The sequence below is a fragment of the Egretta garzetta genome, unplaced genomic scaffold, assembly GCF_000687185.1.
Source record: "Egretta garzetta isolate BGI_Z169 unplaced genomic scaffold, ASM68718v1 scaffold553, whole genome shotgun sequence".
NCBI classification, from domain to species: Eukaryota; Metazoa; Chordata; class Aves; order Pelecaniformes; family Ardeidae; genus Egretta; species Egretta garzetta.
This window is the reverse complement of record NW_009259328.1, coordinates 1,117,191-1,143,320: the sequence shown is the minus strand read 5'-3', so window position 1 is coordinate 1,143,320 and position 26,130 is coordinate 1,117,191. Positions and strand designations below refer to the sequence as shown.

The 26,130-nt window shown below is 38.4% G+C and overlaps 1 protein-coding gene across 1 annotated transcript in view; it reads right to left on the bottom strand.

Moving 5' to 3' along the window:
• EFCC1 (EF-hand and coiled-coil domain containing 1) overlaps positions 1-26,130 on the bottom strand; it is a 57,324-nt gene that overhangs the window by 7,973 nt on the left and 23,221 nt on the right. Inside the window, exons 4-6 of the mRNA XM_035892222.1 lie at positions 5,978-6,123; positions 3,253-3,379; positions 2,783-2,948 (exon numbers count right to left, since the gene is read on the bottom strand). Coding sequence (XP_035748115.1) covers positions 2,783-2,948; positions 3,253-3,379; positions 5,978-6,123 — 439 coding nt within the window. The remainder of the gene's footprint in view (positions 1-2,782; positions 2,949-3,252; positions 3,380-5,977; positions 6,124-26,130) is intronic.

Genomic DNA, 26,130 nt, shown 5'->3' with positions numbered 1-26,130 from the left:
TCCTGAACATAGCTCACTGGTCATCAGAGATCAAAAGGATACATGCTAGGAGCTATTAGGAAAGGAAGTAGGGACAAAACAGAAACTATGATTATGCCATGAAGGGCTTCCATTTGAATACTAAGCACATTTGCAGTTCTTCTCATTAAAAGAGGGTAGTAGAGCTTGAAAAGTACGTGGAAGGATAAAATAGCATAACAGAAGTAAGTAATGGTTTCTTTAACAAGAGAGCTGAGGCAGATTAGGAATGGTGATAACTGATGCAGTATTTCTGGTAGTGAAAGTCTGTAAAATTATGAGGGAAAGATCATTTGCCGATTCCCAAGCACAAAACCAAGGTGACAGTGGATGATCAGGCAGTGTGTTTAAAGCTAACAAAACCAAATCCTCAAACCCTGTTTGTTTCTAACTAGTACATGGGAGTTCTTGCCTTGAGATACCAAAAGCATTGCTAGCTTTAAAAAAGGTAAGTTCATAGTAAATAGCTCCAATTCTGGCCATTAAACATGATACTCCATGCCACACCCAGTTCAAGATGCATCTGTCCCTATATCTATTGGGAACCAGGTAGGTAATACCAAGAAGAAAATCCTCTGTACTGTTTCTCACTGCTTTTCTCTAAGCAACTGCTGCTTGCCATCAGACATGTGATATTAGGAAGAACTTTTCATTTGACCCTGTATGGCAGGTCATAAACTAATTGTCTCTTTAATTAAGCTGGCAGTTCGATGCAAGCATACAAAATATGTAGAAAATAATTGGCATTTCTTTGCAACACTACACTTGGCAGCATATCACTTTATTTTTAGAATTCACTCATGTTTCTCCATTTATTATCCCCAGTCCTGACACCTTCATCACACTGTCTTCAGTAGAAAGTGTTTTTAAATGTTCAGTTGTTGGAAAGCAGAACTTTCTAGACACGATGAATTTCAGAACTCTTTTTTTCCCTTGGTTTTACAAGTCTTAGGCTGAAGCAATTATTAATCGGTATTTGAGACTGTTGCTCTTCACTTGCCTGCTGAGTTTGTTACTCGTTAGCTTTGTTGTTATTTGTCTAATTTTCAGCACTTAGCAGGTCCAAATAGACATGTCTAGAGCAACATATACGGTAGTTTTGTCAGGTCATCAGACAAAGTGTTCTTGGTGGTTTATCTATTAAGCCAAGATTTATTTGCAAGTTAGATGAAAGAGAGGATTTCTCAGTCTTCCAATTTGCTTTGTGTTCATTACAGGAACAGTCACCTTTTTGAAAGGAATTGCTTATGTCTGTCTGTTTTGTAGCACCAAAAAACCCCAAACCTATAACTGCACACCAGATACAAATGCTGGCAAAATAAAAGTAAGAGGGTTTAAGAATAGATCTCCAACAGGCTCAAAATGATTCATCCCACTGATTTTAAATTCGTGTCGCAGTAGGTTGGCAGTATGTCTTACTCGCCTCCCTGCTTGTCTTTAAACCAAGAACAACAGATTCCATTTTTGTCCTGGAATTTTGTATTAATCTATCAGTAATGGTACTTTTCTGAACAAGGTGCACAGAATTAATATCCATCAGCAGAGATTTAAAAGAAGGAAATATAATACTGCAGAAGATGATGAGTACCTCTGAATGGGAAAAAAAAACCCAAATAACAAAACTGGCACTTCCTACTGGAAGGAGCTACCTTCCTGTAAGTAAAAGAATAAATGTATTTTTTTACATGGGCTGATGTTAAGCAGTATAGAAGGAAGCTTTGTCTTGCTCTAAGGAATATTACAGGAATAAATTGCCGCTGAATACTGCAAATTGTGTAAGACACAAGTATGATTTTATTCTGGTTTTAAATTTTTTTCCTCACAAGTAAACTCTTTCATTTAATTTAGTCAAGGATGAAAATGATATGAAATACTAATAAAAATGAAAGGATGGCAACATGTAAAGAAGTTGAATATTTTACTCTTACTTTAAATAGTTTTAAGTATAGTCCTTCCAGAACTACTGAAATCTTTACGCTCCTCTTAAAGAAGGGGTATAAAATACTGAACAAGCACTAACTGAGCCTTAGGACAAAGCAGACCAAAGCAATGCATATGACGAACTATTTTTGTTTCACAGAAAGATTGCTAGCATTTAAACCTATGCCCATCAATGGCTGAAGTTTGCAGTATTTAAATATTAAGATCACATGGGACTATTAGGATAACTGCGCTGGGGCTTTTAACTACTGTGTTGTAAACTACTTTGCTGAAGGAAAGTTGGACATGCTGCTAAGCTAAGAAATTTTTTTTTTTATTATTTTTAAATATATCAGTCTAAGCCTGAGAACCAGCCAGAGTAAACTGGATGATTTCCTCCAAAGAACTCCAAAAGGGTGAGCCCCTACATCTCAGTCAGCTGGAGAAACTTCTTGAAATGTTTTGTGCTCCCAGAGGAGCTGAAGGGCCACTGAAAGCTGCCCATAGTAACCCTATGGCTAATGTGCAGCTCTGTGGTCTGCAGTGGTACCAGTCCCAAACATAGCATCAGTGAACATCTTAAATAAAGGATAGCATTTGAAGAGCCTGTGTCTGACGTACAACTCATCCCCCAAACCAATGGAGTTCAGGTAGGAAGCAGAGTGGAAATGCAGGTGTTACAAGAAAGCATGAGATGTTTGAGCTGACAAACTAACAGCACAGTGAGAAACATCAGCAAAAGAGTGCAGAATGGCCAGAATAAAATATATATGCATAAGTATATAAATGCAGCTACTTAAAGATACATAAATAACTCTTTCATGCTCTGCTTGGCACCTGTTACCTCTTCCATATTTGTTTCCCATTTTTTCACTTCATGCCCTTTAAGCTCAAGCTGTTCAGTCAGCTGTGTGATTCTCTCCACGAGCTCTGTAGGGGCTGTTTCATAGCCATCAGTATTGGTGGTCTCCAAGTAAGACATTAGGTTTTTCCACATTTTTTCATCACATCTATATATACATTAAAAAAAAAAAAATATTAGTGAAACCTCACAATGAAGGTCTGTGTTTGTAAAAGCCAGTCTTCCTGCAGAACTCTTAGCAGCACAGGTCACAAATTAGTGTCCTAGCTGATGCTGATTAGGGTTGGGTGGGAACATCCAGCATGTTATTTTCCATGAGCTATAAAGGATGGGCAAAGGGACCTGCTGATTTTGCTGTGCAGTATTACTGCTTGTTGCTGAAGCCATGGGGCCTTCAGGTTGTAAAATCATCTTTGCAAAGGGCTCAGCTAGCATTAGTCTCAGAAACCTACCCTCTGCCACAGCAAGGGAGCTTGGCCAGTATTTTCTTCATTTGGTCCTCCTGGTCTCCTGCCCACTTCTCCTCCTCTTCATCAGAGGCAGCCTGGCCCTCCACGGAGCGGAACAGCTGATCCTCTGCTCGAGAAACCAGCAACCAGTTAGCAACAAAGCACTCACCCCAATGTGCTGCAACTGTGGCAATTTAAACTACCCAGACCAAGCAGAAAGAAGTGAGTTCAGCATCTGTGGAAAGGGGCTTTAAAGCTGAGGGAGCCTCATCAAAGGTCATTATTTTGAGAGTCTTGAATAGTCCAGTATTCTCTTGCAGGTAACCTGTAGCTAACTTGTAGCTATTTCATTTCAGTTCTCTTCTTTCCTTTAAGTAACTATAGCATAAGGATAAGTGTGAGGGGTCGGTATGTTGGGGGGGGGGAGGCAACTACTGTTCAAATATGCAGGTGAATGTACACTTTCAGGAGGAACAAGAACCCATTGTACTGTGTAAGATTTTTTCGGGTAGTCATTGTACCAGCTGAACGCATATTCAGGGTGCAGGAATTTGATATAAATGTTCTCTAATTCATTCCCTTACTGTGCTTTGTAGGGACAGTGATTTTAATATATAAACGTAATAGTAGACATAGCTATGTTTAGTTAGATCTTTGTTTACCTAAACCTAATGTCTCCTTACATGCCAAATAAATTATAAATGAACTGTCTGTAATACATGTAAATTTACATCTACTATTACAGTAATATTTCAATATTTTTTTAGCTCTATCTTATAAAAGCTATTGCATTTAACTTTTTTTTCATCACAGGAAGTTTTTTATTGGGACTTAGAGGATTATTATTATTATTATGTTTGTAACTTTACTGGGAGTCTTTTGAAACACTGAGTGCATGAAAAGCACTGGTCACATCTTTATTCTGAACACTTACTTTGAGTTGGCATCAGGTTAAGCCAATTATTTACTTTAATCACTGTCAGTTAATTAAATGGGTTTAATGAATTCTAACAGAGTGATTGAGTCAAATGCTGTTGTTTCTTCAAACAGCGAAACACATTTGACCTAGGGTAGGATTGCAACTGTTGCGCATCCTGAGTGTATGCAGCGTGGGAAGGGGGCCTGGGGGATGCATCACCTGGGTGGGTGATTTTCTGCCTTGCCTCAGAGACCCCAACACTCGCAGTTCAAGCTGAAGCATGGGTCTGGCTGCTGGTGTTGGGGACAGGAGCTGTCCCTCCCACCTGTGGTGGTGGGGAGGGTGCCCTGTGGAGGGCAGCTGCATTGCACCTCTGCAGAAGTCCTTTGCCACCAGCCTACAGTGTCTTTCATCCTCTCTCAGGTCTATCTTCAGAAGCAAATGAAAAATGCTCTGCTGCTTTTTTTTTCTTTTGTTTAACACTTGGCATATGTTTGTTAATGCAACTTTCACTCCAGTAGTATTCAATGTACCTCATTTATTGTGTTCAATAATTCATTGTGTAAGCAGGAACAACGCTTAGTTGCATGCAGTATTGCTCTTTAACCAGAGAATGAATATCTGCATTTTCATGACAATCCTTACACTATACAAACTAATTTATTAGAAGCACTTTCTTGCTTTCTTTCCATGAGGCTGTGCGCAGTCAAAACAAAACAAACCAAAAAAAGACTTTCTATTTTCAATCTGTGATACATTAGTAGTGAACTTTTTCTACCATCATTTCTTTTCTGGCCATAGGATTTCAGAGGGATAACGATCAGAGTTTACAGCTTTTGTGGCAGCCATGAGAACTGATTGCCCAACACCTTGAAGAGCTTCAAAGTGGTATATTTAATCCAGGAAAATAATTGCTGCATCTGGCGTAGCAGACACTCACATTAGGATTTTAAAAAAGAAGGAAAAGGCATGTGAATCTCAAGCTGTCTTCATGATAAAGATACTTGTATTGCTCTTTTGTTTTTTTTTTAACCCTTCACACGGGGAATGTCCTCTGCTCTGACTGAATGTGTATGCAAAAGAGCCTCTCTTTTACATCCTCCTCGTAGGTTATGATTAGCAGGACTGGAAAACAGAGAGGAAACCCAAAACTTCTTATGCATCTCTCTTAAAATAAAGTCAGTATTGCATTAAAAATCTGTTCTACTAAGCTAATATCTAAAAAAAAATATTCTGTCAGAATCATAGAGCACTCTATTAATGTGATATTTAGGCATTAATTTGTGATGGAGAATAATTTACCCAATTCCACTGATGCAAGTGCTCTTCTGCTTTAAGAAATTAAGATTTATTAAAATATATATATGAAATATTCTAAATAACTCTGCATCTAGGTTTATTTACCTAGTATATATAGATTTATCCTAGACGTTCACACAGGTTTTTTTATTTGTTCAATTTTCTGTGCTATTTTTGCTTTCCGCCTAACCTTTATTTTATTTGACGGAGCACTTCACATTTTTAGATCTATAAACCCACTATTTATTTATTTAAAAAGCTTGGGCTAAAAAGCTGTTTGTACTTGATATATGGATAGTGTAGGTTAGACATGGAAACTGTGAGCTGGCAAAGTGTCTGATTTGATACAAATATTTGTAAAAGCTGGTTTGTTTTATAAGTCTAACCACACGGAGAACATGCTACAATGTTAACTGTATTTACATGTCATTTAATATATGTATTAGTTTTTCTGCTGAGGATCTTACAAAACAGTGAGGAAATAAAGTAGTTGGGTACTGGGTTTGATACCGTTCTCGCAAATCCCAGCTCCACCAGTGGGAGACCGTCGATCTTGTTGCACAGCAGACAGGCAGCATCTTCCCTCCAGTAAGGCTGCTCCCTCTTTCTGCTCTGGGCTGCTTCCTGAGTGAAGCTGAAGTCTCACCATTTTTGACCTGGAAAAGAAGGGCAAAATAAAGTGGACTTGCAGGAAATCTGAAAAACCAAGGTGATTGTGTATAGTGTAGCACGTGAACGATCAAATGAAATTGTTCAGACTTGTCACAGAAGAACAGGGGTATCTGCCCTCAGTGCCTGTAAAATTGAACCCCAGAGGGCTGTTTTTGGTTGCTTCACTAAGAACTGAAGGTGTATTTCAGCTGTTCTTAGGTCTGGGTAATAAGAACTAAATGTTACTTACAGCTTCTGGTTCAGGTCAGACATTTGGAAAATAATATACGGAAACAGTCTCCTCTGGCCATAAACTCTCCCTTCTCCACTGACAGCATGCTTAGTTTTTGCCATGGGGAGTCTTACAATGTAGTAAGAAACTCATAGGTACATTGGATAAATAGAAATTTGGCATATCCATCCACATGTGTAAGGCTTATATCAAACATTCTCTGAGGTAGGAATAAGCTGCCTCTCAGGTATGGAGCTAAACAAACACCATGTCCAGTCCATTACGAGCTTGTGTACATTACATGTGTATGTTGAGTAATGTAATATACATTTCATATAGAGTGCATTTCCATTGCTTCCTTTTTTACTATTCAGGAAATGGTTTACTTTCAATAGTAGGATGAGGATATTTTCCTATTTAGACTGTATAGTAACGTGGAACTGTCATACAGTCCACAAAGAATCTATATGCAGAAGAAAGCAAACCAAATTCAGGAGTTTTACAGTAAATTAATTTCCCTCCAAATTCTTTCTCAGATTAGTTTTGGTCTGGTGAATATTGAATATTTCTTGTACTTAATATTCACCAACAAAAAGTGAGAATTAAAACACTTAGCAAATTGGTCCTACTGAAACAAGCTGTATACATGATCTTTTTTGTAAAAATCTTGTAAATGCTTCCTGCCCATAAACTGAGCTACTGCTAGAAACAGGGCGTTAGATGTAGTAATAGAAAAACTGATGCCAAGTTAGAGATGAGTATTGCAGAGAGCTTTTGTTTAATCTAATGCAGCTGCTGTCAGTTCCTGAAGAACCACACCAGTATTAGTTCCCTTGTTGCTTGTGGAAGGGTACCAAGAAAATAAGGTCATGAATTTAACAACACAAAAGTCAGTATTTCAAAATATCTGTAGGGACAGAAGGCTGAGGTAAACCACGCTTGGGAACCAGCACTTCTTACCGCCTCGAGTAGAGCTGACTGCATGAAAACTAATTACGTATTTCATTTACAATTTAAGGTATTATTTAGCTTAGCAACAATTAGACTTCCTGTAAAGTCAAGGGAAATAGCAGTCTCCAGAATGGAGCCTGGCTAGTTGTTTACCTTCATTAGTTCTGGAAAACAGAATTATGAAGTAGTGCACAAATAGCAAGCACTATTGAGCCTGGGCATTCAAAATGTGGGCTCCTGGAAGCATCACAGAGCTTCAATGTTCTGGACAGTTACTGTACAATATTGTAGTATTTCCTTTCACAAGAATGTTACATTTTGTTTTTCTAAAAAGTGCTAATTTTCTTCCTTTTAAGATAAAAGTATTTTGGGGTCTGGTATTCTGTAAGAATCCTTTACAATCTCTTGAGGACTTTAGCTGGTATTGTGCAGACTGTTCTCTTAGTTTTGAGCTGCAGTATAATGTAGATCTGTTTGGATTTCTGACATTTCTAGAGTTAGTTCACATAATACAGAGATGTTGACATTTGAGGGAATATTCATTGTAGTCTCAAAGTTGGTTAAGATTTTAACCCATAAACCACTAAGAATATTCACATATCCTGAAAATCTTTCCTGTCAAAAGTGGGTAAATGCTGTGATGTTTAATGGGAGATCTGCTGGTGGTATGAGCTTCTTGCATCTGGCAGTCTGGTTTAAATTTAGCTTGTAGTCCTAGGAACATTAGGAAGTTAGGTTGCAAAAACTAATCCTTTCCATAAAATTCAGGACTTAGAATAGCAGACTCCCTTCACTTAGATGAGATTCAAGACAGACCTAAATAATGGCTTTCACTTCTTGTAAGGGAACTCATAATAAGTTGAAGAAATACAAAGTGCAAACTGTGATTATTCTATAGCCATTTTCTTGAGAGGACTTAATCTCTCTTGATGTGGAGAAATTAAGGGAGCCATACAGACGGCATGTTTTGTTAGGTCTTTCCGCCCAATATATTGGTTAGACAGCCATCTCTGGAGATGTTCATCTGGGAAACTAGGAAGAAATGTAAGTTTTCAGACCCAGGTGCTCCAGAATGTAAATCTTGGTTCTGACAGAGGCTCTATCATTTGCATCAAATAACATTGTGCCTTAGTTTCTCCAATAGAAGAAATAGAGCAAAGTTAGTGTACCTTACACTCTAAATAAAGGCAGCACAGATTAAGATACAGCCTTGTTTTCTAGAACTGTGCAGGGAAATTATTTCAAGGTGTTTAGGAAGGGGACAGATTTTAAATGTGCATGAAGGAACATGTGGCCAGACAAGCTGGAATTTCAGAGCTCATCCATGCCAGATAAAAATGAAAAAAAAAAAAAAAAAACCAAACCGAAGCAGCAGCAGCATGAGGAGTTTAAAAAAAAAAAAAAAAAAAAAAACAAACCGAAGCAGCAGGAGCATGAGGAGTTTAAAAAAAAAAAAAAAAAAAAAAACAAACCGAAGCAGCAGGAGCATGAGGAGTTTAAAAAAAAAAAAAAAAAAAAAAACAAACCGAAGCAGCAGGAGCATGAGGAGTTTAAAAAAAAAAAAAAAAAAAAAAACAAACCGAAGCAGCAGGAGCATGAGGAGTTTAAAAAAAAAAAAAAAAAAAAAAACAAACCGAAGCAGCAGCAGCATGAGTAGTTTAAAAAAAAAAAACAAAAAAACAACAACAACAACAAAAAAAACACCAACCAAAAAAACCAAACCAAAACAAAAAAAAAACCAATCTAGATTTTATATTTGATCAGCTAATATGTAATGCCAAAGATCCATTGGAAATAACGAAATTGGAAATTTGTTGTTTTGGTATGTCTGGCCAGGAGTCCAGTATAATGCGTTGCCAGACACTGGCTTATTCACAGTAGTGATCAAGGAAGGTGACAGGAAAGGACAGGACCAACAGCCTAGTGAAAGGGAGGGAGAATGTCCTGCACAATAGATGTCCGAAGAAGGGATGTATAAACACAGTTGGCTTTCATTCATGTCATCTGAAAACAGTTTAAGGCAATAATCTGCCAAGTTTGGTGCCGAAGCTAGAGATCTCCCCCAGATTTTGGGGGAGGGGGTGGGGGAGCTACTAATACTGGCCATGTAGCTGCAAGGACAAACTTACCATTCCTTTAAACTACAAGTAGAAACTAAGCACGTGATGGGCTGAAGAAGGTTCTCATCAGAAATGTTGCACAGAACTAGAAGAATAGCGTTAAGGATACTAATGAACCTTTGCTGTCTATTGGAAGAAAGGGACTGTTTCCTTCTTTTAATGTTGCCGTCGATGTAGGCTCCTACATTGACTTTGGGGAATATTTCAAATTTCTGACTGGATTGCACTGGTTTTTGAACTTTAAAGAAGATGCAACCAAACAGTCCAGAAGGCGTTAATTCATAGGGTTGCTTCATGCTCCTTAGTTCACACTGGTGAAGTACACAGCATTTCATCCTCATTCTCGAGCGAGGTGATGGAGGCGTGAATGGAGTCATGGTGGTGCTCTTTGGTAGCAGAGCAAGGAAACAGCATGATCTCCTGATTTCTTGTCAGGTGATTTAACCACTAGGTTATTTTTTCCTATCAGGGAACTTTTAATTGACTTTGAGGCCAAATCTGCACTCTTAATTTTGGACTGTCAGAGGTTTCAGAGTTGAAAGAAATACATAACAAAGAAGGCCAACCAGTATGCTTTTTGCGGTCATGGTAAATGCTAAAAGGAGGAATCTTCGCTCATTCTTAAACATAGGTTTAATTCTTTTCTCATTAGTATTCATACAGCATCAAATGGGTCTTCATAAATGAGAAGGAGAGTGAATAAACAGCACATTTGTTTATTTGTTTAGGGCAAAGACCAAAGGGGGTGAAAGTAGCACTGAAGATGCCTGGGAAGCGCTTGTGTATGGTGCGTTGTGGCAAGGCTTCCATGGAGACAGGCAAACAGTCCACGTTCATTTTAAAGTCGTTGTGCTGAGGAAAATGGGCAGCTCGACAAAAGGAAAATTGAAGAGGGGGAGGGTTTGCAAAGTACTGGACCTTAAAGCAATGTCTGTGACTAATTGGCTTTTAATTGGCACTCCTGTTATTGCTTTGGAAACTTCTAACTGCAGCAAAAAACACCTGCTTCTGGCACTAAACAAATTTTGAACTTAAATAATTCCTGACTAATCATAAAATAACTCTGAGGAATAACTTAGCTTTGCATTCATAGACCTTTAACTAGTCTCTTTTAGAGACTTATTTGGAGCAGATCGAACAGCTATGTGAATATGTCCACTGCCCTCAGTATAGTTATAAAACTAAGCTATGCTTTATTTTAAAAGCTATGACTTGTGTTTTTTAACCAAGATGAACTGTGATTTTATTATTTTTTTTAAATTTTATTTTTGTACCATTTTACCCAAACAGTCAGTGTTCAGAGAACTCAGAATGGTTTCAGTTTGGCTTAGCCCCTACAGGGAATTACAGAGTTTAGAAGGTGTGCATATTTTTAATTTATTTATGACTTTTCATTTAACGTTCAGATCAAATATGTTTTCACGCTGGAGCTAAGTGTCTGCGTAGGTTTTCTGAATACATCTGTCTTTGGTGCCATAAGCTGTGAGTCTCTTTCTGACAGAAATTGTATGAATGAACTTTGTATATTCAACTCAGATTTTAAATTGCTTTATCTCAGGTTTCAAATTGCTTGATCTGTTAAGGATTAAATATAAATCTTTAAAGTATGAATTTTTAGTAGCTGTAATAGAGATGACTAAATATCCTGGGTTTATACTGAAATAAGGAGAAGTTTGTAGCTCAGGAGCCTCTATAATACTGGTTACAGTTGTGGGAGGTTTCTTGTTCTTGGCTGATGATTTTTATTTTCTTGTGAAAATCCCCACCCTCTAGAAAAAAAATAATTTTGCTGATAGCAATGTGTTTCCTTGCAGAATCTTTCCACCTTTCTGCACATTGCATATAAAGAGGCAAACTTTGCAGTGGTACTGTCACACGTGGCGGAGAGCAACAGTTATGCCTTGCTGTCACACAGCACTCTTCCTGTGATGATTTCAAGCATTTTTGAGACAACACAAACCTTTGTGCAGACACAGTGGAATTACAGAATAGAAATGTGCCTTTTATTGTCCACACTGCCCCCTTCCAAAGAACAACTTCTGTAAGCTCAGGCTGTTTGGGGGAAATTGTTTTTCAGAAATTAGCTACTCTTAGTACACGTCTTTATTGTTCATTTGTCAACGGTTTTGTTGTTACTCCACTTCTTGAAATTTGAGCTCAGATTAGAAAAACACATTTCCTGGGTGGTACATTGTTCCTGACATTTTTGATTCTCAAAGATTCAGATGCAAATGTCTTCCACTGCATATTGCTTTTCCATGCCATTTGGCTTGAATTTGTCATAATCTGAATGTTTCTCAGGTTGATGTTTATATTTCAGATAAGGAAGAATGACAGAGTAAATGCATTTCTAAAAGGCCTTGTGTCTCCTTTGTCTGGAGCACTGACTGTTTTTAAGAGCTTTGAAGTACTGAATGTGCTCCAGTCCACGGCCATGAAGAAATACACAAAACTTTGCCAGCAATTGTGAATCACTGTCTATGCTAGGCAAGCTGGCACTACCAACCACGAAGGGGGTCAGGAAGGTTTTTCCCTTTTGCCCTCTCAGTGCTCTCCCCTGCAATGGTGTCCTTGCCAGGAGTGGTGGCTTTGACATAGAAAAGACCAGAGGAGTTTTTTAGGCCTGAAAGGGTAGTTCCAAGTTTTTCTTGCAAATTTACTTAGAACTACTCTTTCAGGCCTAAAAAGCTCCTTGCTCCCATTCTGTATCTTCACATACCTGATCCTATATGCTCTAAGTTGTGCAAGTGCTTGTGCCTTTATGAACTGGATTTACGAAATGAGCTGTGTTTAAAATATCTCACCCCTCTCTTATTTTTGGAGAGAAATTTAAAATTTGGATCAGTGTGTAGCCCTAGGAGTTGCATCTTTCAGGGGGTGGCAAAGCGCAGGGCTGTTACAGGAGCGAGGGCGCGGAGAGACCTTTCAATCGGGTTTCACTGCCAATGGGAACATGCGATTGAATTACACACTGAACAGGTACAATGGTGAAGGTGAGAATGAGAGTTACAGCAACAGCAGACTTGAACATGGAGAAAGGATTGGGGTAGAGATAAAGGGACAGAAGAAATGCAGAAAAAAAGTGCTTAAGGGCCAAACACACTCCCTGATAAAATTTGGGATGCTATCCAAGTTCTTGAAGTCTTGCCATTGCTCTCCTATCAGTAAATGCTTGGGAAAACCATCTACAAATTCGTTTCTCCTCCCTCCCCTGCTGCAGGTCCACATGGAGGATGATAATTTACTGTGCTGTCAGTTGCTCAGTTAACTCCGAGCAGAAATCTATGCAGACAATGTAGAGAATCTGACCCCCTTGGTAGAAAACACAGATGATGCTACCTGATACAAATTCTCATGTTTTAAGTGTATTTGTTTTTTTTTAAAGTTCTCAACTTACAAGATGTCAGGAGGTTGCCTTAACCCCTGGAGCATTACAATGTAGTTGTTATTTGTAAAATTGCCATCTGTTTTTCCTCTGTGACATTTGCCTCATTCAAGGCAGAGGATGAACAATTTCTGTGGATGGACAACAATTTCAGAGAGAAGGAAACTCCTGCCAGGAGGTTTCTTTCTCATCTGCTGCAGAAGCTGTAAGTAGCAAGTCAGGTGAGACATATGGACGGAACGGATAATGTCCTTGTTAAAGCAACTAAATGCTCCTTTGAGGAAGTAGATTTTACTCCAGTCTCTGCCAGAGACCATACATAATGCTAGGCGCAAATCACTTTAGTTAGGCTTTCTATCCATAATTACTACGCTACATATGTACAGATGGGTCCTGATTTTTTATTTTTTTTTTTTTTTTTGGTGTGGAATTTGAGACTGGGAGGCATGAGAACTGCAGCTGAAGCGTGGGATTATGGAAGCTATGACATTTGACGTTTGCTCTGAGATACTAGGCACTGTGAACATTTAGATAAGTCAGAGCGAGCACCTAAAATTAGCAGAATATTTTGATGGTAATCTTTATAGTCCGCTATATGATACTGTGATGAAGAGTATACTAAAACCCTCATTGTTCATTTTCAACGTAACAGTTAAGGCCACATTTACAGTTAAGATAACTATCAGTACATTAAGCAAGACACAACTAAGTACAAAACAGGTGCTCTTATCCATGGATACACACACTCATATGTACGTAAATTGATTACAAATAAATGAATAAGGAAGCTGAATTAAAACTGCATGGGCAGGCTTCATTCTGTGACTTACTAAATGCATTCCTTTCAGCTCTGAAATGCAGCTCAAGATCTGAGAGTATCACAGTTTGGTGTTTTCCTTAATCTTTTTTGGTCCTGAAATTTTAGTTTGCTGTTACTAGTAAACTATTAGTCATTTGGGCAGCTCTGTGGAAGATAACATTTGATAATTAGGCTAAACAGATGAGGTAATTACAGTGTGTGATAAATCTTGTACTTAGTAAGGGATTATATTGCATGGCAGTAGTTCTTGGGTGTATTCTTTGTGAATCAGTCTGCTTTTTGCTCTGTGTGACGTATTTTATGGTTAAGTCACTGCACTATCCAGGAGAAACATACATCACTTCAGAATTATGTCATTAAGATATTCCCACTCCTTAATGAATTCTTTTGTGGCAAAATAAAGGAAATTATTTCCAGATGTTGTTCCACTGGAATAAAGAACACTATTGCCACACGCTGCTAGATAGAAATTCAGATATTTGTACTGAAAGTCTAGAGTTCAGATGCATGCAATGAGACCTAAATAAAGCTAGAAAAAATTAAGTATCACTTGTTCCTGATCGAACTATTAGCACAAAAGCTAATTGCTAAAGCTTGCACAAGATTTCTTGTAAGTCTGAATTAAACCCCTGGATTCAATTTTCCTCCTAGTTATGGAAATGGAAGTCATAGGTCCATTGCGCCCTCATCTTACCTGTTATACAGCTCTGCTCTTGAGTTTCCCTTCCTCCTGTATTGGAACAATTATTTTAATTTGGTTTAACTGAAGTTTCTGTGTTAAGCTGGCAATGTCAGAATCATTCCAAAAGCCCTCAAGACTCAACAGGGCGTATGTGGGACTGGTGCTAGACGTCACTATAATGCTAAGCAGCATAGCAGTCTGTCTTAAAAGACGATGCTGAGGGATAGCTGAAGGACCAGAAGGGCTTTATTCAACATTGTGCTGATCCACTGACTAACTGTTGGCTAAATAAGTGCTTCCCTGTTACACTGATATGGCCAAACCTTTTCAGCCCAGAGAGCCAAATACCCCTTGGTGGAGCTTCCTAATAGGCCATGTGGGTGCAGCAGTCATTCAGAGTACCTGGCTAAGTGCAGGTGAGTTAAGAAGACTTCTGCTGTTGGTCTTCACACCATGCCATAACAGCCATTTTGCCTGTTTTCCCTAACAGCTTTTTCCCAGCTACAACAGAAGAGAAGGTGGGATGGTTTTGCCAGTGGCCTGGATCCAGCCTGCTGGTGGCTGCTTCAGCACTTGGGTCTGAGCCAGGCTGCTTTCCACAAGATACTTTACATCTCATGGGTGCCCTTCCTCAGGTCAAGGTCCTCCAACCCCACTCCAGGACAGGACATGGATCCTTTTGCCTGGAGTTTGCTGAAGACTCTGTATTGGCAATACAAGTCTATTTCAAAGAAGCAGTTAAAAAAAAATTCACTTCTACAGCTTATTAGGAAGTGTGGACCTGAAATAAGACTGCAACTCATCTGAGAACAAGTTCCCACTCAGGATTTCCAGCCCCCCTTGCTTCTAGTTAGGTGGACAGTCCCACTGGCAAAACCTCTCTCTAGACAGTTTTTGATCATCTTGTTTCAGCCCAGCCCAATTGTCTGTCGCCTGGTATCCTGTCTTGTAGTCTACAGAAAGGTGCTCAAAAGCCTAAAACCAGAAACTAATAAGTAAAATACTATGAAATTCTAAGCCACTGACACACGTAACCAAGATATTTGATATAAGGCATGTAAGCGAGATAAAGAAGAGCAGCAGAGCTGTGGTCTAGTAGATAATTTCCTTCTGTCATTGCTTGTATAACAAACCCCCTTGTGTATTCCTTCACGTAGACATGTGCTATTTAATCCCAAGGAATCTTTGCATTATCTCCTGTGTGCTAGAGTGTGTGTTAGTGAAGATCAAATGTCCAGCGAGCCTTTTAATGTCTCCTAGATAAAGAAAAGCGTTCTTCCTAAACAGAGTCAGGGAGTACTTATCAGCAGGGTGGAGATCCTACTGAATTCAACTCTTTAAGCTTAAAATGTCAGGCAAAACGCTGTTTTTCAGTTCTGTTTGATGTATGCAAAACTGCAGATATTACCAAATGTGGCATAAACTCTGAAGGTACCTATCTACTGGCATGTCATTTCCTTCAGGACTTTTTTTTGGAACTTCATAGGTTTAGAGCCTCATGGATCTGAAGTGACAGAAAAGGAAGGTGGCTCACTTAACAGTAACATCGTGCCTTAAGCTGGCTGCAAGTTATTTCTGACCAGCTCTTACTAAGCACTTGGGAAAGTACGATGTTAATATTTGTTAACAGGAGGGGCTGCAACCATTGATTTTTGCATCTGAGTCAGGCATTTCTTAAGCTCTCCCAGGACAATTGTGTAAAGGCCTGTCTAGTGCTTTGGTCCCTGCAAGTTCCTGAGTGCTCCGTGTACGGGTGCTGTGCTGCAGTTGTGGTGAGCCCAGAAGCTCAGAGTGCAAAGGGAACGCATAGAGACCCAAGCCTGGAGCGTCAGTGCCAGCAACTGTCTGCTGGGAAGGTGGGGAAGTTGCAGCTTCCGTGTTCCTCAGGTCCTGTATCGGGAAACAAGAATAACAAATACCTCATCCTGTTGTGTTTTCTGTTTCACTGGTGTTTGGAAAAACAACCTTAGAACTTTAGAGTGTGGTATTTCTCTATTAGATATTGTATAATTCTGCAGGCTACTTCATATTTAAGCTTTGTGCCTGCCATTCTGAAGCTTTTTTTGAAATAGTTTTAAGTTTCCTGAAAGCAGCCTGTCCTTTGCTTTCTTGAAGTCTTTATTGTTTGGTAGGTGACTTGTGAAAAATCACACTGCCTTTATACTAATCCCAAATTAATTACCTTCCTTCCCAAATGTTTTTAAGCTATTTGCCAGTTCATAGAGATCTGAAAAGATTGCCTAGTATTCCTGCATTTATTAGGGTCCTAGGTATATTTTGGCAGCAAATATAGCAGTTTCTATTTAGTCTTTTAGTGGTTGTATGGTTGAATAAGAAATATTATTTGGAGGTTGAAAAGCCAATGACAGAAATGTAATGTAACTCTACATAGCTCTGGCTCATCTGCTTTCTCCATGGGCAGACCTCTGCTTGTCTTAGCAGTACCTCCAATTTCTGTGTCTGATGAACCTCAGTCCAAGGAGATTTGCATTATATTTACCACCAAATTTACCTAAACTTCATCTAAGTTTAAACTTTACATAGTGTCTTTCCTACTACAACAGAGTATTTAAGCAGGTACATAATTTTAACCATGTGTGTAGTTTCATTGACCCAAAACCAGTTTAGTCACATTTTAGTTTCACTGTATCACTTGCAATCCTCATATAAAGTGACAGACCTCCTTAAACATTTTACTAAGTAAAGATTTCAATATTACTGTCTTCAAATTATTTACTTGATCCAAGTTCAGGTTGAGGTTTATATAAGTTAATTTAACAGCTTTCCTCCAGCTTTTGCTTTATAAGCCGTTTTTCAGTTTCTGTGATATGATTATACTGTATTCATTTCCATGATGTTCAATAGCATAAAATTGTGATTCATATGGGGCCTAGGCAATCTTTAGTACTCCCTCTCTCTTATGTCAGAATCTTCTGGAATTTGCAGGGTGGCCATATGCAACATCACTGAACATTTGTAGAAAGTCAAAATACAAATATTTAGTGGCGGGAAAAAGGTATGACTAACTTGTTTCTTTCTGAAAAACTAGATGCCATAAATGTAGGTAAATGTATGAATGCATATAAAAACTGCAGGCTTTATGGGTGACTTCTGGTAGACCAGATACGGTATTTCAAGGCACTCTAAGCTAAAATGTTTAAGCAACTAGACTATGGGAATATGCGTACATTAAAAGGCATACAAGAAGTGTAACTTGAACACACAGCAGGCCAGCAAAGACAGACATTAAAAATGTAATTGTGGTCATATTGGCATTAGCTGGACAGTGTTGCTTGATACTAATGGATTATTGACCAGATCTTGATGGTTTCTCATTTCTTGAAATGTTACTGCACTATTAAGGCTGGTTTTCTGATGCCCTCTTTGCATGCCTGTATTTTTATAGAATGTGGCTGTGTGTTTAGACCACAGTACTGTTGGCATAGGATGTGAACTATGTAACTTACCATAAACATATATTGTGTCAGTGTAAGGGAATCATGACCTGACCTATCTGAAATCAGTAGGTATTACTGGGATAAAACCAAGATCAATAATGCTCTCTATTAGGAAGAGTAAAACCTAGTGTTGTAATTTATTCATCACTGATATCATCTGGCTGGGGTAGTGTTCTAAAACTGCATGTACGTAGACCCTTCCGAGCTGCCCAGGGTGAGGTGTGTTCCCTATTAATTGGGCCAATGGTATAATGAAATCTTGACAGGAGCCCTTGAAATATAAGTGATAATAGGACTTCTTTTTGCAGGACAAAGGGGCAGATAGATTTTATTAGTAACTTAAAATATTTTAACTCTCATTCCTTCCCCTCCCGCCCCATTTTTTTCAACTACACTTTTAACTGAACAAGCAGAAAACTTGATTGAGCAAGTAGTAACTGCCCTGGAAATTGCATATAGATTATTTAAGAAGGGTATGAAAAATTGAAACAAAACCACCTTCCATCCTCTTTGAAATGCTCAGCCATCCAGCAGAACTGCAGTACTTAAGGAGTAGATTTCATCCAGATTCTGTGGAGCCTAGCAGGCTTTCAGAAACAGACATTAAATTACATTGAAATAAATTAAGTATGTTTTCTACTTTTGTTTTGGATTTTTTAGCTCTGCAGTCTAGAAGCTTAGATGTCTAAAGCAAACAGAGCTACATTAAAGGTAACTGAATTGATGCAAAAAACACTTCTGAGAGTGATTCTGCTTCAGCTGCTGTATATTTAAGGTGTTACAGAACTTAACAACCTAATGTTGTAGGAAAGGTATGTTACGTAGGTAAGATCTTCAATCACAGATGGCTCAGTGCTAATGTCTTACTCCCTGAATAACGGCTGGTCCTATGTGGACATTGCAGATGCCAGTGCAGCCCTATGGTTCCTCTCAAGTCAGAGAACTAATAAATGAGGTGAAGGAGATGGGGGCAGATAGAAGTTGTTTCTAGGAAAATTCTGCATGGGAAGGTTGGGTAACCAGGATTTGTGTTTTCCCAATCAAATCAACACTACTCTGAATTATTCTGACAAAGGACTCCCCTCCCTGCAACAGCCCTGCTGTGCTTGAGCTGGATGCAGCTTGGCTGAGGGCTCGGTTACCCCTGCGGACACAGCCATGTGCAGCCCCCACCCTCAACAGTGGGGAAAGACGATTCTTTTGGACAATCTTACAGGTATTTAGGAACAGATACTTCCTCTTGTTTTCATAGAGTTCCCTCAGTAGGTCTCCACAGGAAGAGAGGGAAATCTGTATGAAAAACAGGAAGCAGTTCTCAGAAGTTCTCTGTAACATAGCACTAGGAGGAAGACTTAAAATAAATGCAGTTGTCTGAAACAGTATGTGATACCAGTTGTATTATCTTACTGTAAAAACAAGGTTTAAATTTAACATCATAGATATAGTAGAATTAAAAACCTCAAGTATTTATAAAACTATATTTAGCCTTTCATTTTAGTTCACAGTAGGTGAGTAATATTTAAACTTCCACAACCAGATTTCTACCCCCTATTTTCTATTTCCACTTTATTGCCCTGGGCAACTGTTTTGGGAAACTTATCATCTGCTTCAGCCTTGGACGAGATCCCAAACTTTCTAATGCTGATCTGTTCCTCTTGCATCCAGTATGAGACTTAATCTTTTGCCTTGGCTTTTTGACATTCTACAATACAGTTTCAAATACTGAGATTTACGTATGAGAAGGAAGGTGCATTAGGATAAAATCTGACACACAGAAATACTTGTTAATGAAAACCTAGAAATTTCACATGGAAACTCACATGGAAATTTCTTTCTGATTCATCTTCAAACTCCCATAAAGTTCCACATGAAAAAGGGTGGGGAATTTTGTAACTCTCCACCTTCAAAGCAGGTATAGTCACACTAGGAAAATGTTCCACTTGACTGCTGGCTGCATTCAGAAGCTTGTTAGCCTATGTTGGCTTAGGTGGGTGGAGGCGGCCCATTAGAAAATGGGGATATAGCATGTGGGATTAAAATTTTTGAGGAAGAAACCCTTCACTTTGTCAATCCTTAATAAGAAATTTGAGCCCAATTTTACTGTCACTTTCTATATTTAATAAAGCCAAATGTGAGGAGGATGATGGATTTGGCCTTCATAGGACGTTGTTTGTATTTGAGAATGTTCGGGACAATCTGTTCTGTGCTCATTTCTAATATAGAAATAGGTAAAAAACGAAAGCAGAATATGTTCCTGAGTTTTACTGACAGGCTTTTAGAAATTAGTAACATTATGTTTCAAGAGGTACATGAAATAAAAATTAAAAATCCTCACAATCCAAAAGCATCTAAAACAACCCCCCTTTTATCCATACTACTTGGCTGGCAATGCTGCTATTTTAATTTTTAAAGCTACACTAGCTACATACCAGAATTTCATGGAAATGTTTCAGGCGTGGCCGATTCTGCATTTTAAAGTTTACATTAGAGTGAGTGTAAAAGGCTTTGTAGATCTGGAATACTCCCACTGAAATCAGAGCAGAAACAGGACTGATACACTGCAGCCTTTCTAGGTTTCTTTCAGCTTAGTCCCACAATAAAGCCTGATGGGTTTTGCTTGTTGTTTGAGTATTGAACAGACAGGAGTTTGTCTATATACCTCACACAGAATCTAAAGATACTGTTTTATCTGAGATGAAAGACTAAAAAAACCAGCAGTATGTCTTTGTAGTGATTGTGGATTTTTCTTCATTTTTCTTTTCTATAGATACTTTAAGCAACTAAATGGGGAAAAAACACCCCAATATATCTGTGCAAATGCAACACTGTTGTATTGTTAAGCCTGAAATTCATCAGTAGAGATCCCTTCCCCCTCCAAACCATCAGTTAGGGTTCTTAAAATGATCTTGATTATTGCTCACCACAATCTTTCATTACATGATTGTTTGCTGCTCTGTAGTGTGCCATGTTGTTCAGTAACTGAGAGAGATTCTAATAATGAATCTATGAGTGAATTTTTGTACACTATAGTGACTAGGCTGGCAACAACATCTAAAGGTAGGATTTAACATGCTCTGCCTGCATTTTTGATTGTAAATTCCTTGAAACAGGGCATGAGTACATTAAACGTCATATATCTGGAAGGTCATTAAAAAAAAGATGCTGGCAGTAAACTAAGCCAGCTGTACGTTTATGCCCTTGAAAGATTAATGACAGCATCCCATGAGCATGCAGAAGTCTGGTTTGCATTAGCAAAGGCTCATTGAATTGCATTCATCCTGGCCAGATCCGGGATATTTTGGATAAATACTGCTTATTTTCAGGTCCCCATCCTACTGGGAATAGAAATTACCTTAGTTTCAGATGTAAGGGCCACTATTAATGCTTGTTCAAGAAGTGACAGGCTCCAGATTTGATGAAGGGTCTAATCTGGTAAAAAAAACCAACAAACCAAAGGTGCATAAATTTCATTTTCTAGCAGAAGTATTTGTTTAAAATGCCAGATGATTTCCAGATCTCTAGTTAAAACCCAAGCACATTGTTAGTAACAGAAAGAAAGGATAGATCACGTGCTGATCTGTTTCAGGTGACTGTAAAACCATGTCAGGCCTCAAGCAGCCTTCAGGTGTTTATACCAGTGATGACAGCGTATCTTGTGGCGAGATGTCTGGCAGCGGCTTTAAAAACTGTTAGTTAAATACACTTATCATAATAATGGGAATTTAGTCTCTTGTGTCCATAGCTGCGTAGGAGAGACATGATGGCATGCGTACAAGTTCCCAGTATCCCTTAAGACCACTGTTTACTTCAGTTCTTAGGAAGGTCCTGCAGGACCAAAGGTTACTTCAGAGTAACCTATCATTACTCTTTAGTAAAGGGCTTAGCAAAATCTTGACCTACAGCAGACCTTCAATGCCTTCCTTTATTTCAAAAGAGTTTCTTGTATGCAGCCTTTTAACCAGGTCCAGGCAATTTGATTCTATGGAAATGTTTCAATTGCTGTATTTTCCAACCTAGACCATGCAAGACTCAAGGAATTATTTTTTTTTCTGGCTGTGTACAATTTGATATTGACAGTCGACTTTTATTCAGTTGAATGTATATTATACCTTTCCTATTGCAAATGATACCCAGATGTAGGACTCTGATAGCTGGGCTGTTGAAACAAGAGCTGGTTGTTGGATGTGTTTGCTTTGTGCATGTTGCGCTGTTGATTGTAAGTAACCTGTGTTTATAGATGGAGACCACTGGAGTATTGTTCACTGTGTCTTACCTTCCCAGAACATAACTAGTAACACCACATTTGAAATCTTGGGGGCTGTTATTTCTGCAACTAACTGTACTTGTTTTCAAAACTGGGGAAGAGAGTCCACAGTGACACTTGCTCATGAAATAATGAAGTTGTGCCGGTGCTTCCCAGTCTGAGGGATGTGTGCTACTGGTGAGGGCACAATTTATGTGCTTAGGAAACTGTAATTGAATTCTGCTGCTGTCATATTCTTTTGGCTCAAAACTTGGGAGATCAAATAGGGTTTTATCTCCATTCTGCTAGTGCCACTACTTCAAAGAAATGTATTGTTTTCCTGTATCTCACATCACCTATGTAAAAAAGAAAAAAAAAAAGCCTAAGTTGCGGAAGGACTGAGGATCTCTGTGTATAATTGTAAATCCCAGAATCACAACTATGATGTGATGTAACCACTCCCCAAACTTGTACATTTAAAGTATTCATGAATATGTTCATAGCAAATGTGTCCCTGTTTGTCTGCCCACAGATACAAGCTTGTGTGGAAGTTAAATCGAATGATCAAATGTTTACAGAGAACCCTAGAGTGATGTGAAATTCACCTTGGTCTGTTTTTTACTGGATTCTGAAATAGCAAAGACAGTTTCCTGAAGAACTGATTCAAATTTTAGAAATTACTTGAAAGCAGAGGTTGTTTATAAAGTTGAATGAGGACCCAATTATTCGGATTTTCAATTGCTCCTGTGAGAAAAATGGTAATCAAATTTCCATACCTTCTTAAACAGAGATAAGCGCACAAGCTGGAGCTCAAATTTGATATTATGAAAATTATATCAGTGGCTCAATTTAAGCCACTCTGAGCCTGATTTTGAGTGTGATTCATGGTGTTACATCACAATTCCATATACTAACATGTTACAGAAATCCAAACAAAATGTAAGGCTTACAAGAGTGTAGTGATCTTTAAATGGATATAAGAAGATAAGAACTTAGGCACAAACACACTATGCTTAGAGTTTCATCTTGTCCACTGTCTTGTCTCTGGCAGGGAGCTATAGTGGATGCTTCAAAAAAGAAATACTGGCACAGAGGAAGTCTAGAGCAGTCTTTTCCCAGGTTCCAATAATCAGCACTTTGAAATTTCCACACACAGAGTGTGCATATGGACTTCTGCGGTGTTTTAATGGACATATAAAAGCTTATGCTTATTGACATGTAAAAGCTTATCTGGGTATTTAAACAGTTTCACGATTTCACAGAACTGTATCATTAATTTTGACAGTTATTCCTCCCCATTGAGAATGATATTGTTGTGGTTAAATTGTGCAGAGTGCCCATTTTCTCTCAATGTTGGCTTTCTTTGCACACAGAAAAACAAGCCCGGCATGGGTTAGAGCCTATTACTTTAAGGAGCTCCACAGCAGTGGACAAACAGCTGAGGGTAATTTATGCCAAGGTGGCAGAACACCTTCACTTCTTGCAGTACGGTAAAACCAGACTACGCTTATGTACAGTGCATCGGGAGGTCCCAAAGGTCTCATATAGGATTTAAGAAAGAAATCACATTTACTATTTCCAAGCTCTGTCTATTCGTGTGGTCCCACTAAATTGTAAAGACTGCATCTGAGCGGGCCAATTTTTGCTTGCAGAATAGCCTTTTTTCCAAGGGTGGGATTAGTTGATGGGGATTTTTCAGTTTCCATGAGGAAAACTGGATTTTGCACTACAGTTATGGTGCTGTCCTGTTCAATGCTGCTCTTGTTATTGACTTCTCACGTCACTACATTATTACAGAAGGAAACGTAAGCTGAAAAATCTTAACACATTCATGAGGTGCCAGCTTGAAAGATACTCTCTTCCTACAACTTAAAGACCTTCCAAAGCTTCAGTGTCTGTAATTCTTCACAGTTTGGGCATTTTATTTGTTTATTTTTATTAGTTTATTTTTAATTAATAAATGTGAGTTTACTATCTTTATCAACTGCCACCTCTGTGGAACTGTTTGGATTGCCTCACTTCATATGCCTGATACAGCTGACAGAGAGGCGAGATTTACTCGTTCTGTCCACTGTCGGTGGACTGCAAGTACCAGCAGGACGAGGGGGTGATTAGAACCTCTCCAAACTATACCTGATGTTTCCTAAGACATACTCTAGCCCTATCTAAGAAATGCTGAAATCAAAGTAAAGTCATTTTGAGGCAACATATTTGAATTTTCTTCTACAAGATGTATAAAACCAAAATAAAATCTTACAAACCCCCAATGTGATGCCAGTACAGATCTCAAACTGCTATCAAACTGATCTCTTTTAGTGCATGGGTTCATTTCCTGAGCAATGACTGTGGAATCCAAACTTAGGCTATTTTAATTAAATGCTTTTTTGTTCCCTGTGGGTCTGCAGCCTATTGAAAAATGCTCTACAGATCGATTTTTAGCATCATACATAAAAAAAACATATTTAAGTTTTAGTGAGCTGCATATACTGTTATGTACTTATACTTATTTACAACCACAGCATCTACAACAATAGGAAAAAAGTTCCCCATGTTAAAAGCATAAAACAATTCTTAAAGGAAGGCTTTGTGGGGAGTAAACCTGCAACTTTGTAATCTGATAAAACATGTTTTATTTTTAAAAATTAAATTTCCTGAAGGGGAAAACTACAATGCAGTGTTTATAAAACTGATGAATTCTGCTTGTAGAATAGAATAGTTCAGTTGGGAAGAACCTACAGCAATCATCTAGTCCAAGTTTTATTCGCTTTTTAAATTGTCTGTATTTGATATTCATGATGGAGTTATCTAGAATTCATAGCATGCAGTCTTCTCCAAGACATACATTGACATGAATAGATTTTAAATGAGATTTTTCTTAATATTCTAAACAGGTAATTTCATCATGCTCCTTTATCGCATATATGTTTATCTAGGACTGAAATACTCGGGATATGGCCTGTATTTTATATCTTGGGTTCTGGCAAGTACACAATAACCTCTGTAATAATAGATTTCTGAAATAATAAACATTACTATCAGAGTTCAAAATATACATAAGTCCTTGGCCGCATTTGCACAGAACAAAGCAATAAGATTTATTACACAAAATTACTTTCTTATCTTACCGTTTAGACATGATGTTTCTGAACATTGAAGAATGCATTGAATTTGAATAATGCAAGTGGTCTGAATGTGTGCCATATATTTAATAATTTGTTTCATGTAATCTTCTTAAGCTTTGTGTTTTACAGGGCAGCTATGTCAGTCTGATTCACTTCCATTGGTATAGTCAGGCCATTCTTATACCCTTGTAGGGGTTTTAAAGGAAAAGAGGATTCCCTGTTAATATGTTTCAGAACCTCTTCATTCCTTTCTTCAATGAGAAAAAATGTTGTATTTTTATCTCAGGGCTACCTGGACTAGAAATGAGAAAAATCCCTCTTTCCAGTGTTATAGAACACCATTTTCTCTCCCTGCCAGAGTGTGAGAAACCAAGTTAGACATGCATTTATGGGCAGATATAGGTGAGGCACTTGCATATGCGTGGTGAATGTAAGGTATCACACAGCCCTCTCAATTGTTGAACAGAATCTTTAATATTGCATATATATGCACATACCAAGCAACTTGGCTTAAGTGAGAAAATGTGAACAGAGAAATAATCGGCATATGTCCATGATGGACAGCTGCAAACAGCATGAAGGCCAAATGAATGTAAATGTTAAAGTACATATTTTATTTCTGATACACATGCAGTATTTGAAAATGCTCTGCTTGCCCCCAGATCAGCCTGTGTTGATAACCACTGGGCCAACACTCTTACAAATTATCTTTTTCAATTATGTAGGAAAATATTTGCTGTGCCAGCATGTCAGAAACTCTCAGCCTAGCTTTTCAGATTAAATTTTGCTGTAGGCATGACCAGATAAAAAGGATTTTTGCAATATTGGTATGGCTGTCTCTTACACAAAAACTGACATCCACATTGAATGGTGTATGCTGGTTTCCAGCTCAGTGGGGAACTTCTGCGATTTGAATGGAAATTAAGTGATTTGAGACTGGACAATAGGCATCTATCAAGCTGAGTCTAGAATGTGAAAGCGTGACCTGAAGGCAGGGAG